At 39.9% G+C, this 14,705-nt stretch overlaps 1 protein-coding gene across 1 annotated transcript in view; it reads right to left on the bottom strand.

Annotated features, from left to right (window-relative positions):
• Nucleotides 1-14,705, bottom strand: part of POLR3B (RNA polymerase III subunit B) — a 153,378-nt gene that overhangs the window by 74,132 nt on the left and 64,541 nt on the right. The window contains exons 14-16 of the mRNA XM_063447777.1: nucleotides 13,435-13,635; nucleotides 7,776-7,938; nucleotides 2,396-2,549 (exon numbers count right to left, since the gene is read on the bottom strand). Coding sequence (XP_063303847.1) covers nucleotides 2,396-2,549; nucleotides 7,776-7,938; nucleotides 13,435-13,635 — 518 coding nt within the window. The remainder of the gene's footprint in view (nucleotides 1-2,395; nucleotides 2,550-7,775; nucleotides 7,939-13,434; nucleotides 13,636-14,705) is intronic.

Genomic DNA, 14,705 nt, shown 5'->3' with positions numbered 1-14,705 from the left:
CTTCCATGCACTGGAAATCATACAGCTTATATAAATCTCATGGGGAAGGTATGCTGAGCGGTAGTTTGATTGCATTGTGATGTATTGGGAATAGAAGCCCTATTGCCAACACTAAGAGACAGACATATTATTCAGAACAGACAGATAACATGTCCTCCTTTGTGTATTTTGGCCAACAGCCTATATCTGGTTCTTTTGATAAATGACAGTTCTATTTCTCATGATAAACTTGTATCTCCTGTCAACACAGCAGACTGTCATGGGTAGCTATTGATATTTTCCACATAGAAAGGACCCATCATCCTTTGCTTTATTTTATCAATAGTGGTTTATTTCACAGGCCAATGACCCTATCTCAAGGCGTTTCCATAAAGTCACCAAAATATTTCCATTAAATCAATGAAGCAGGATTTTACCAAATAACAAGCACAATGGTGTATAAAACCAACTTAGCTACTGACTGAAGTGGGTTTTGTACAGTCAAGTTTTGACAGTCAAAAAAATAAAATAATACATTATTTTTATTAAATTTTTACACCAGAGGACTGCAATGGTTATAACTGGCTAAATCATAGCTCCCCATGGCTACCTCATATACCAGTAGATAATTGCATGAGTTCTGTAAAGTATGAAATGGGGTGATATCAGATATTTCCCTATAAATAGGAAGCAGTATAAGAGGAAAACATTCAGTGGTTGAGTGAGGAGCAGAATGAATTGAAGGGGTTAGGTGACGTTTTGCCTTTAGTGTTCTAAATTAGCGCTATCCCATGTTTACAACATCAATCCAGACCAGCAAAACTACCATGGTTTCTTTGTTAAATTATATCTCAATAAAGGAAATTGATCTATGGTGTTTTTATCCTTGCAGAGATTGATATCTTATGAAAATCACAAAAGTACAAAAACCAACCCCCACCTGGTCATGACTGCTAAAAAAAAGAGAGAAACAAGGCTCCCAACTCTTGTAGAGAATGCCGCCGCTCCTCAACTACCCTACATCTCAACTTTCCACCCCCCGCCCCTCCGGCTGGCAGTTCAACTTGCCTGCAGAACAATATGCACCGGAGGCACTAGTTACAGTTTACACCACATACTGAATCAGAGGTTACATTGTACGCTGGTCATGAAAAGGTAGCCCTAACGTCATGCAAGTACACTACTCCTGCCCATCTAATGTATCGCTGATCCCCCTCCTAGCCTTTAGTCCCAATAGAGGACACAATAAGCCGGATTGTACTAGCTACGGTCGTGGGGACAATCAACTGTTTTTAGACAGGCCAAAGAAATCTTAAGCTAAAGTCCTTGGGAAGAGTGACCTCGGGACAGTTAGATATTTTTGCTAGAAGTTTATGTTATACTGTATATAAAAATAACTATGTATTGCATATACGAGGCATTGACACTATATGTTCCATTATGTATCTTTTATTGTTTGGTGATATACTATGCCTCTACTATGCATCTGTTACAACCTGAATAATATGCAAATTTAAAAAACAAGACAAAAGTACAAACACCATATGGAAGATTAAACACATCATTGACAACAGAGATGTGTGTCCCTTTCAGACTTACCTCTGTGAAGAAACAACAACACAAAAGATGGCATGCAAGATTTAAAAGTCAAGTGTCCTTGATAAAAACTGTAGAACAAGAAAGGTGCACGATACACAGGCCCTTATGCAATCACAGGAGAAGTATGCAGAACTTCAACTAGTATGAACTGCTGTCAAAGGTGATCTAACATGCTGGACTTATTTTCACATTTACAGTGGAACCTCGGAACTTGAATGTTCCTGTTCTCGAACAATTCGTTAGTCGAACTAAAATTTTGCATAAAAAAAAAAAAGGTCTCGGTACGCAAACGATCCTCGGTACCCGAACACATCATGCTGCATTCACAGAAGGACACAAGTGTGGGGAAGCATGGGATACAAGTGTGAAATGAGGAAATGTGGGCAGATGGGCTATGTAAAGGGATAGAGGGGAATATAGGGAGAGGAAAACCAGAGGGCAGAGGGACACAAGTAAAGGGTGAAGGGATATGGACAGAATTATTATGCAAGGAGAGGAAAATATGAGGAGAAGTATACCAGAAGACAAAGACAGGAGTAAGGGAAGAGGGACTACGGACATAAGAATACAAGCAAAGGAAAGAGGGGTATTAGATATTTTAAACCAGATACACCCATTTTATATACTTTTGTATGTAATGCCAGAAGAACAGTTACCTATCCCCATCCATGTAATTTTGTGGGTCTGGAACGGATTAAACAAATTTACATTAATTCCTATGGGAAATGTTGATCGGTTCTCGAACATATCGGAACTTGAACAGCCTCCTGCAACGGATTACGTTCGAGTTCCGAGGTTACACTGTATTTTTATTTACCTGCACAGTCTGCCACCATCAGAAGAGATGTACACACATCTGTCAGTGAGGTTTGTGGAAATAGAAACAAATTCATTGATGAAGCCTGCACGTCGCATTAGTCGGAATGTACTCACTAGCTTTTGATGATCACGTATAACGCCAAGGATGTTACCTTAGTACAAATTAGGAAGGAGAAAAAAAAAATGAAAATACATCAATCTTTTGGGGTATGCAAGACAGTAACAACCCAGTAAAATACAGAGATTAAGTTCTTCAAACAAAGTACAAACATCATAAGAAAAACAAAAAATAAAAATAAATGCAAAGTGACGTAATACAGTAACATCTACATCTTCAACTATGCTTTGACTGAATCCAAGAATTTTAAAGCATACCTGTTCTGGTACGCACATTTATTTAGTTTAATATTAAAATTTATATTACTTTTTTTTATATTTCTTCTACAATGTTTTCAATTTATTCTATACATTGTGCTTGCAGAATTGCTAGCAAATATATAGATTGAGAGCAGAAAGGAAGGATTATGAACCCACTAGACACTAGGCAGTTTACCAGTTTAGGGGCCCCCATACTTCACATTGGAATAGTTAATGCAGCCACAATTCAGGGTTCAGAGGCACTTGCCTAACTCCTGGGCCCTAGAGTCTCTTTATGTTTAAAGGAATGCACTATAACAATGAAGTTGTTCTAGTACCAGAAAGTCTCTGGTGCTGGCTAACCATTAGGGGTTAAACAGTTCACAAGCGGTTTAACACCAGAGTCTCACCTTCAACATCAGATTGCTCTGCCCCTCCAATATCCAATTGCTGAAAGAGGGGGGACAAAAGTCTGAAGAACAGAACTGCTGATTGCAGGGTCGCCTCTGATGCTTTCACCCAATCAGTGGCTCCACATTCACAAAACAGCTTAAGAAGCATACGTAGGTTTCTCAAACAGTTTTTATGAATGGTTTAACCCTTCACCCACCTGGCACTATAACAATTTCATTTCAATTAAGTTGTTATGGTGTCTGAAGGATTCCTTTAATCCTGCTCTAATTGAGATAAAAAGGAAGAAAAAAAACACCACAATGCAAAATTGTCTAACCCTACTTCAATCAATCTTTTGGCATTGAGTTGGCATATGCCTGTATGCCGAAGAACGCGAGCAGGCAGTTCTAATGCACTATGCACATGCTCTGGTTGCCATGCTTCCTCTATAGTCAGAACTTCTAGCACTGGCTAGGGGAGTAAAAAAAAAAGGAGTGAATGATCTCACTCCACTCAGACCTCAACATGCTGCTAATGAACAAAAAAAAAGGTCTATCGACACAACACCCAAGGCCAAAGATGGTAATGTAAAATCTAGAAACATCACATTAAATATATTCCAAAAATGTTTTCTACCCAGGGCAACTGTAACTCTGGTTATGCCACTGCTTTACGCACATGGTCTTTGTGCTACAGTTTTGTATTTAACACACATGATCTATGGGCCCACATTTTGCACTGTGTACACATGGTTTATGTGCTCACATCTTGCATTACTTCTGTGCCCTACACATGTTCGCATCATGTTCGCATCAGTGGCCCACTCTTTGACTTCCTGCTTCACTGGACACTGCTGTTAGGGGCTATAGATTTACGTGAAAAATTAAAGCATAAATTAGAAAGAGATTTGCATAGAATATGTGTTGTCTTATAGCTGCATGCTTTGAGTTTTCCTCCAACATGAACTCCATCAGATACATGACGCTTGAGAGGTATGACGGTTTTAGTGCTTTTTGTCGATAAGATTCAGTAATTAGGCCCCAGTATATCATCATAGCACCAGGAAAATAACTTGCGGCTCCGCTATGTGCCCATCGCGGCACCCTGGTTTGGGAACCAGTGCTCTATACACTCTCTGGTTCTCTACTAATATACCAGTTTACTTTCATTATCTTACATTATTTTTATCATTTTATCTACCCATACCTTTTATTCCCCTTTTTGAATATTTCTACTACTATCTCTAATTTTCAAAATATATTTATAATTTTAAATGGAAATGCTAAGCTTTATTTTTCCGATCCCCATAGACTGCTGCTATTTCATTGACTACAATTTAGCCTTCAACTTGGCATAACATTTTATTACTAAACAGTTGCCTTTCTTGATACTATCTTTCTACTCGGGTTGATCAAGAATTAGTATATTTTCTCACGCTCCCTGTGATTGATATATACAAGCTATATAGGCAGACCCCCTAGGTTTCTTCTTTTTAATATTACACTTTCACAAGTCATTTTTGTGTTTTTCACTTTGTCTTGTTTTTCCACCATTATGTAGATATGCCCTTTAAATACTAATAAAGTTAATATTCAATTTTTTTCTTTTTTACCAATTATAATGGGTTATACATGTTATATGTGGGTAATCCAACCTTTTTTTGAGAATCGTTACTCAGTCTTTTGACTCGGGACCTCTTTTTTTTTTTACGTTTCTGAATGTTTATTACATACTTGTCAAATTTTTCTTGCTTTATTTTAGTTTGCATATTCATATTAAAGTGCTTGCTTACTGGTTTCAAAAAATGGCAAGTGATGCAAGTCAAGTGAAAGTGTCAAGATTGAGCAAGTAATTTATTGTAGAGGAAGGACAGAGTGGAATCTCTAGTGGAGCTAGTGAGTTTGAGCAGTTATAAATGTGATGGAAACAAGCATTCTGTACATCACTGATTTATATTATGTCATTTGAACAGTAGAATCTGACCCAACATGGCAGCTCAGCCACGTAAAAAAAGTGAAATTTGGTGACAGGTGTCTTTTCTCTTGGAAAGTGAGGTGTTACAGCTAATGAATTCAGTCAAATGAAAAACTCCAGGAGGCTACATGGAGAGAAATAATATCTAGTTTTGGTTAAGACTAATGGCCAGTAGTTTAGTAAAAATCTGTAAATCATTATTATGAAGTGGATCCATTTTTTTTTTTTTTTTTTTTTTTTTTAAATTCTTTATTTTTGACAATGCAGCATGAGGTAGACAATTTTCAAAAGGCATGTATATATATGTACGTTATGAGGCATACATTCAGTTAACATATAAGGTTATCCATACTGCACTGTTTTTTTTTTTTAGTTTTTGTTCAAGAAGTCAAATAGGTCAAGCGTGAAAAAGTCTCTACCAGCGTAGCAGCACCTGGGGGTCACAGTCCTATACTGTGGGTGATTGGGTCCGAGAGTGGGACTGCGAGACTCCCCACGTGTCGGCCAGCCGTGAGAGAGAGTATTTAATGTACTGGCGTGTTAAGGCTGTCTATGTGAGCAGCTTAATTTAGTGTGTAAGTGGTGTCGGAGCGGGGTCTTATTCAGTAATGTCTCTAGGGTACTGATGTGTCTTGCTGACGTGGGTCATGCAGTGCCCTGTCAGGGGTAACCCCCCTCCTGGTTTAATTAAGGAGACACTTCTGTGTTGCGCTGTACCGTCCAGGGTATAGGGGGGGGGGGAAGAGTGCTTCTTACACAGTGTGTCCGTGTGTAGAAATTTGAAGGGCGTGAGTGTCAACGGGAGCCAACTCGTGCAGATACCAGTTATGTCGGTCTGAACATAATGACCGTTGAGACACAAGTACAAGGCATAAAAAAAAAAAAAGGAAAAACAGCAAACCATAAATAAAATGAGTTTGTCAACCTTATTTAGCTATGGAACAATGTACATTCAAAGGAGCCTGATGGGCCAGGTGTCTAAGCGTCCAACGGTGGTGGGGTTGGAAGGAACCTAATATGCCCCTTAGGCGGGTGTCTCCGCAACTCTGGATCAGGGCATTATCGTGGGCAAAACTCGCATTAGCAACAAATCAATAAAATGTTTAAACCAAAGTAAAACAGAGTCATGCTTAACTGGTTCCCCTGTCAGGAGCGTTCAGGTAGGGGCCGCAATCCGTGAGGCTCGGGCCGTTTCTCTCGGTACAAAAGTCTCTGCTGTGGCAGGGTTCCATTCGTGGGTCGTGGATTGTGTGCAAGGTTGTCGTAGGGAATCCGGAGGGAGGCCCAGAGGGACGAGGTGCGACTTCGCCTCCTGTAGGTCCGAGATAAGGTATGTTTTCCCATCCTTTATCGCCTGGAGCTTGTGCGAGGGGCGCCAGTGGTAAGTAACGGTGTGTGCGCGGAGCAAGGCGGTAAAAGGCCTCAGGGTTGCGCGCCAAGCCACGGTCCCCCTGGAGAGGTCAGCATATAGCGAGAGGGTCATATTTTCTAAGGAGAGGGGTGTGTTGCCCCTGGCGGCTGCCATTACCGCCATCTTGTCCTGCCGCTTTTGAAACTTGACGATTAAGTCTCTGGGTGCTGTCTGAGGGGCTGTGGGTGGTTTCGGTATTCTGAATATGCCGTCCAGCACCACTCCATTGGCCTGTTTCGGCGGGAGTAGTTTGCCGATTAGGCGCCGCATGAGGTGAGGAAGTTCAGCCTCTGGGACCATCTCCGCGATGCCTCTTATCTTCAGGTTTTGGGCCCGGCGTGAGTCTTCCATTGTCGCCATGTGTTGTTCCATTTGCAGGTGCCGTGTGTGCAATGTTTGTACCTCCTGTTGGAGCGTGGTTACGAGCCTCGAGTGGTCTCGGCAGTCTTGTTCCACCGTGTTCATGCGGTGCGTTAGGCCCTGAATGCTTTTTTTCATTTCGGCCATGTCAGATTGAATGTTGCTGCGAAGTTCGGACAGCAGCTCTCTCATTTCTGCCTTGGTGACCGGGGCAGTGTCTGGCTTTGGTTGGGGTTGCGGCGGGCTGCGCATTGCGGGCGGGCATGCTTCTTCAGGGTCAGAGAGACCTTCTTCGGAGTCGTCTAAGCCCTCCATGTAGGAGTCTAAGTCTGGTTCCAGAGCGCCACGTGCGCGCCGCCATAGGTCCCCTATGCTGGCACCCGGCCGGGGCATGTCTGGTTTTGTTTTTTTGTTTTTTCTGCCCATTAGTGCGTTTCTTGCTGTGTCTGCAGCAGTGGGTCAGCTTTGATAGCCTTTTTGGGGGGGAAAATAGTCGAATTTTGCTCGTTTTGTGGTTGTGGATCTCGGAGCTCTCATGAGATGCGACCAGTCAGTTCGGCTAGTGGCTCCGCCCCCCGGGACCTCCTTTTTTAAAAGAAAGATTTTTTTTTTCATATTTTATTAATTGCTACTGTATTTCTGATCAGAGGCCAAATGTGTTTCATTGTGTTTGTATGTACACTGTACCTTGATAATAAAGTTGTATCTGATTTTTTTTTTTTTCTTCAAATAAATTAATCTAAAAAAATGACTAACATAGAAAGGGATTGAAATTAAACATTATGAAAATTGTAGTTGCTATCCTACGTCTACAGGTAAACAGAGTACCAATAAATGATTATATGTGTATCTCTCTGAATGTTTTCATAACTGTAAAACTTACCATTAAGAAATACAAGAAAAACATTTGGGTAGGAAAGCTCTTCACCACAGAGTAAATTGACATCTTCCACTCCAAGATTACCGGCCAGCTTAATGATTGGACCATCCTCCATGTCAGTAGTGATATGAGTCATCAGAGCCAGATTTTTAACCAGGCCACAAGCCTAAAATTGAAAACCGTGTCATGTGTGTTAAATATTGTACCACATTAAAGGTTCCCTACTAAAACAAACACAAAACTAAAATGAAATTTGCATTTTGGCCTTTAAAACAATATTAATTGCAAAACCTACTCATTATGAACATGAAGGTTATCAAAGACAAATCTTTCACAATATAGAAAACACAATGCTTATTTATTTTTGCAAATGTCTATGAAGATGATCATGCTAAATAGACACCCTTAGGCATCTCACATGAGCCATGTCAAGAGGGAATATATTTTTTCAGCAATTTCTTTTAAAGTTTGAGGTATTACTATATTGCATTATTTATTTTTTAAGACAAAAAAAACTAAAATATGCCCATGTACAGCTCTGCTAAGTTTGTGTAAGCAACTGGGCCACATTAGCAACCTGCCCATTTTTTTTATTTTTATTTATTTATTTATTTAATTTCAAACTCGGAATTCAACCTCTTAACAGTTATAAATTTCAATTTACTCTGTAAACAGATAGCATTTACCAAAACAGACAACCCAGAGTATCTCACAGGGTCCCTACTCAATCATTCTGGTATTTGCTCATACATCTCTACACAACACTGCTCCTACCTACCTCTCCTCACTAATACACAGGTATGTCCCCAGCTAAGCCATATACTCTGCCAAACACCTGCGTCTATCCTCTGTTCGTACTCACACCTCTGACACCAATCTTCAAGGCTTCTCTAGGAAAGCATATCAATGAAACTGTTGACAGCTTTTCATTACCACATTCATAACCCACCTTTCTGTCTCCCCTGCTACTGTAGAATCCAAAAAACAATATTATAATTTAGAAACCTACTTCCCCCATGCAGGAAATACATCCTACCCTTGCCTTGTGTCACTTTATATCACTCTCCCTTGTGCAAGTTTGTTTGAGCAGAACTCTCAGCAATCTCCATTCCTGTGCGTCCCACTTCTCTTGCTGCAAATACTTGTGTTAGTCCACTTATTGTACAGCGCTGTGGAATCTGACAGCTCTTCATGAATAATAATAATAATAATAATATCATCATGTGATAATTTTAAAGCACTCAATGCAATGCTTCAGGAAGGTTTACAGTCGGGATTGCTTAAGATTGAACCTGCTTTAATGGTGCTGTAGACTATAACTCTTAGAAAGCTTTATGTGAATGGTGTAACGGACCGTTTCGCTCACAAGAGGATAAAAAAACGTTTAGGCGATAATCCCCTTCCAGATAGACAAGCAGCTACTGCAATTACCAATCTCCCGACCTGTAAACTGCACAAATTCACCAACTCCCGAACAAGAGACACACTTGAATTCCCCCCAAGAATGAGACGACACTTCACTTTGAGAGTTAAACAGGAACTACGGTGCTGGCACACCCAGCCTGGTTTTTATTACAGTCTTTTTAAATACAGGACCGCCCACAGGGAGGTATAAAACAACCAATCACATATCAGTTACATCCCACCTATTCCCTCCCCTTATCCTGAGAGGAAACTCAATTACACATACAGTTAAAACATACTTTTTACCCAACTTTCATAACTCTAAAACCATACATCACTTTCACAATCAATCCATTCAGGGGAACAACATATAAAAAAAATGGCATGAATCAGACCAGGGGTTCAAAAGTTAGTAAAGTATCTTTTAACCCCTTAAGGACCAAACTTCTGGAATAAAAGGGAATCATGACGTGTCACACACGTCATGTGTCCTTAAGGGGTTAAAAAACCCTGCCTGCATGGCTTTCCGGCCCAGACCAGTTTCAGAGTCTTCTATCCTGGAGATAATTGAGAAGTAATTCAATTATCTCCCAGGACAGAGACAAGACTCCATTATGCACATGGTGAGCACAAAGCATTAAAATACTATAAAATACACAAAGTCACATTTTATACATAAAACACAGACACGTCACATACCCCCAGATAGCTGGGATCTGAGCGCACAAAACTACCAAATAGCGCTCAGATCCTATTCACACAGTTCAATTGCCATGGAGCCGAAGTCTTTAACTACACGAATGGGCTCCATGGCATAGCTATCTGGGTTAACACATTCACATAAAGTCGGGTCCATAGTCCAAAGGCAAGAGGCGGGCAAGCAGCCCCCTCCAAGGACATGTGGCGAGGTCGGTTTCGCCACAACTGGTTTGTTGGAATTTCATCCCACTGCATCTTAAAAGCAGGCATTGTATTACTCAATGTTCTCGTAATACTATGTCCCCTAACCATAAGCAAGTCCTAACTCTAATCATATAGCGCTAAACCAATCTTACAATAAATTGCTTAACCCTCAATAGAGGGATTTCCTATGTGTACAAAGTTGAGCGTGCTCTGTTTTATGTATATGCAGAAGGAAAGGGCATGTCACGCTCTCTGCTGCTAAAAAACTTCAAGGCAGCCTGTCATAAGGCACCTGCACTGCCCTGCACTAGGCTCACTAGGCTGTGTGTAGATCAACAAGTGGTCACTTCAGACTCTTTGGATCTTCTGTTCACTGGTGAAAAATACAGATAGCACTTCTGGATCATGGTTTATTCTCGTATTATATGATCATTCTTAAGAGTTCAAGTGTGGTACTGTGTTATGATGTCACCTTTGCAATAAGTCAGTTCGTGAAATGCCATCCCTGCTAGATATTCCACAGTCAACTGTAAGTGGTATTAGTGGAAAGTAGAAGCGTTAACTCAGCCACAAAGCAGAAGACAATGTAAACGCACAGAGCGAGGTCACGGAGTGCTGAAGCGCGTTGTGCCTAGAAGTTGCCAACGCTCTGCTGATTCCATAGCTGAAGAGTTCCAAATTTCCACTGGCATTTATACCACCACTAAACCCCTGTGGCCAGAGCTTAATGAAATGGGTTTTCCTGGCTAAGCAGCTGCATGCAAGCCCAACATCACGCTTCTCTATTTGGCAGTTTAATGGGCAAGTCTGAGTTTGGCTGATGCCAGGAGAACGTTACCTGCTTAACTGCATTGTTCCAACTGTAAAGTTTGGTAGAGGAGGGATATTGTATGGGGCTGTTTTTCCGGCAGTGGGCTAGGCCACTTACTTCCAGTGGAGAGAAATCTTTGGACAGTGCCATGCTTCCAACTTTGTGGTAATAGTTTGGAGAAAGCCCTTTGCTATACCTGCATGACTATGCCCCAGTGCACAATGCAAGGCCCATAAAGACATGGTTGGAGGAGTTTAGTGAGGAAGAAATTCACTGGCCTGCACTGAGGCCTGACCTCAACCTCATCGAACACCATTGGGATAGACTGAAACAGAGATTGCAAGCCAGGTCTTCTCATCCAACATCATTGCCTGATCTCACAGCTGCTCTACTGGATAAATGGGCAAAGATTCCCACAGAAACACGCCAAAATCTTGTGAAAAGTCTTCCCAGAAGATTGCAAGCTTTTTTACACCTACATAATAATGTCTATGTATTTAGAACGCAATGTCATAAAAGTCCCAGTTGGTGTAATGTTCAAGTTTCCCAATACTTTTGACCATATAGCATAACCATAAATGGCAAAAAAATAAAAAAATAAAATGTAAAACAAAACAATGCAATAATTAAACGCTCAGTCCTATATGTTTTCCCCTCACTGAACTTCCTCAGGAACCACCATAAAAACAGAAACAAAAATGAACTATTAACACAAACCGTCTCATTCCCTCCTCCACCCCTCTAATAAATAGCACTGATCTTGGGTTTTCATTGGTTCATGCACAGGTGTAATTGCATTCACTTAGGCTATGGTCCAGTCCCCATCTTGCGTTCTCTTCGCAGCTGAGAATCATTTTGCTATTGTTAATGTCCATCTTACTTTCCATGGAACCGGAGATATCATTGGTGATTTCCATCTAATACAGTTTGGCGCATCCCCCCTGAGCTCCAACGAAACGGATATGCGTTTCACGGATTCTCAGAAATATTACATGACCGCATGTGTATTGCTATGAGTTCCACCACATACAGATAAAACAATTGCAATACCTTTCTGACCGTATAAAATGGAAACAGTTTAAAGGTAGTAATTAAAATTTTAAAAAAAAAAAAATTAAGAGTACATATCATTTTTGCCACAATATGTAAAAAATTAAATAAAATAAAAAAATAGATCAGGTTAAGGGGATAATATCATCTGTTGGTAAAGTAACCTATGCATAAATGTGCTATAAATAATGATGTATTGTATTTGACACATACTTTCAGTTGATGTTGAGATTTATTTTCCATTTTATAGGGTTAAATGAGTATTGCAATAAATTGATATGTATGATTTAGAACCCATACAGATACGAATGCAGTCATATGACCAGACATTTGTGTGGTGGTGGTTTATAGTATACAACATGTGTGCACTGTGCTTTGCTATATGATACATATTAACAATATGTCTGGTACATCGTGAACACAAATTCCACTAACATACTTTCTTCAGTAACACATTATAAAATGAATGATACCATGCATAATGATATGCATATTTAAAAAAAAAAAAAAAAAATGAACAAAACAGTTATTGGCTCTTGGCTCAGAGTAAATTAAGCATAAAAAAGCAAACATTTGCATAGCTGAAATCACTGCAAAAAAAAGTGTAATACAGAAATAACACCTTGGATAATATATGAAAGCCAAAGTCAGAAACTCCATAACCATTCACAATTTCGAAGGTGGAAATAGGAAAGATTAATAGATTAAAATCTAATTCTCCCTAAAGGTGTGATCAAAATCACCAGTACATATAGAGAGGATGGAACACACTTTTCAACACGTTTAACATGGCATAAGAAATAGTTTGATCTCTGGCTCACAACAAACTTCATCTGTACCAGGTTAAAGTGCTCACTATAAACCCCCTTTGTACTAATATGACACAATGAGTATAAAGCACCCACTAATTCGTTCCAGTACTCCATGTTCTCCATATTCATGTCAGATTCCTACTCTACTGAAAGGATAATATCTTTGTGTATAGAGTATTAATACTGTTGCATTTGTGTATGACCTAGGTTACTGTACGTAATGCACATAATTTGTAATGAATGCCAAGTGTCACTTACACGGTGTCCTCGAGAAGTTGACTATCTGTTGTCACCTTAACAAAACCTCTGCTCATCCATGCGTATGTTCCTAGACCCCATGTTCCTGTAAGTGAATTATGTGATAGCTTACTGCACTCTCTCCATTGCTATCCTCCACTCCATAGCCGTGTACTCAAGCTATCAAGGTTAGCTTGTTACTAATATAGGTCTTAGATGTTGAACTTTTGTTGTTTTGCTTTATTCTTGAGGTCCAGTGCATTAGGAAGTAATGCTTACAATTTGTCACAGAGTTTAAGCTGTTACATGCACACTCTGCTACTGTGTGTATTAGTGAGGCATCTATCTGGCTACAAATAATGAGCGCAGCAATTCTAACTATATATAATGAAATAGCAATCTCATTGCTAATAAAAAATAAAATAATAAACTTGATTATCTTTACCTCTCCTTCAGGTGTGTCAGAAGGACACAGCATGCCCCACTGAGACGGCTGCAATGATCGAGGTCCACTGACTTTCCTGGTCTTTTCAAACTGGGAAGAAATTCTTGTCATCATTCCCAATGCAGATATAAAGGATAACCTTGATAACACCTGTGTCACACCTTGACGGTCCATCTTAAATCTTTTGAGCGACCAATTCCCCTGAAAAGATAGGAATATGTGTGAACAGTTTTTCCCATTAGTCTTCCATTTACATATTGAAATCGGGCACCATGTGAATAAAATTATACCTTCCAGATACATCCCCTGTTAGTATGAAACAAAAATGAATATAGGATTACTGTGAGGCCCATTTTCTCAAATGGCATGAGCTGCAGTTTCAAATTTTGGCCAGTATTATTCCATTTCATAGATCTGACTATGGTGCATAGTGCAATAATGGCCCAATCATTTAAGCTAAAGGAATAATAAAAAAAAACATAAAATAATTTTCATTGATACATTTACTTTCCATTTGTCAAATGGATGATGTACAGATAAACCAGAGCTCTTTAAATAGTGATAGCAATGTGTGTTTTTTTTGTTTTTGTTTTTAATAGATTCTTTATTTTTGCGTGATAGCAGTACAGTCTGTGAACCATCCATTTCAATATGACAGCAATATCAGATATAGAGTGATAACGTTTAACACATTGACATCTTTATCAATAGCAGTGTGTGTAAATACTTATGGATAATCAATTTATCCATCACATTTAATTATGGTAAGTTGAAAGGTTGGAAAGAGATGGAAAAAAGACAGATATAGTAGAGTGTCCCCCATTCTCCGCTTCAATAAGCGTACCCCTCGTTTGACCCCTCGTTTAGACCAAGGGTCATAAACCTGGTCCTCACTGCCCACTAGTGGGCGTTTCAGGATTCCAGGTGGGCGGTAGTGGGTTCTACGGCACAAGCAGAATGCCTCCTCCATCCAGAGAGATGAAGGCTCAATTCATCTCTTGCGCACTCAGTGGTTAGCAGGAAGTGCGGCGCGTGTGCGCTTGTACGAACGCGTGCACAAGCGAATGAGTAATACGCGGTTAGAGGAAGGGGAGGAGTTGGAGTAGAGGGACACACGCTAGCAGGGAACAGAGGACTTGTAAAAAAACGAAAAAAGAGGAAGCAGAGTACTAGTAAAAAACGGAGAAAGAAGGAGCAGAGTACTTGTACAATAGGAGAAAGAAGGAAAATAAAAAATATAGGAAGAAGGAGAAGGAGAGAATTGTTCTTGG

The sequence above is a fragment of the Pelobates fuscus genome, chromosome 3 (genome assembly GCF_036172605.1).
Source record: "Pelobates fuscus isolate aPelFus1 chromosome 3, aPelFus1.pri, whole genome shotgun sequence".
Classification (NCBI taxonomy): domain Eukaryota; kingdom Metazoa; phylum Chordata; class Amphibia; order Anura; family Pelobatidae; genus Pelobates; species Pelobates fuscus.
Note: the sequence above shows the minus strand (reverse complement) of the source record. Positions and strands in the feature narration are given on the sequence as shown.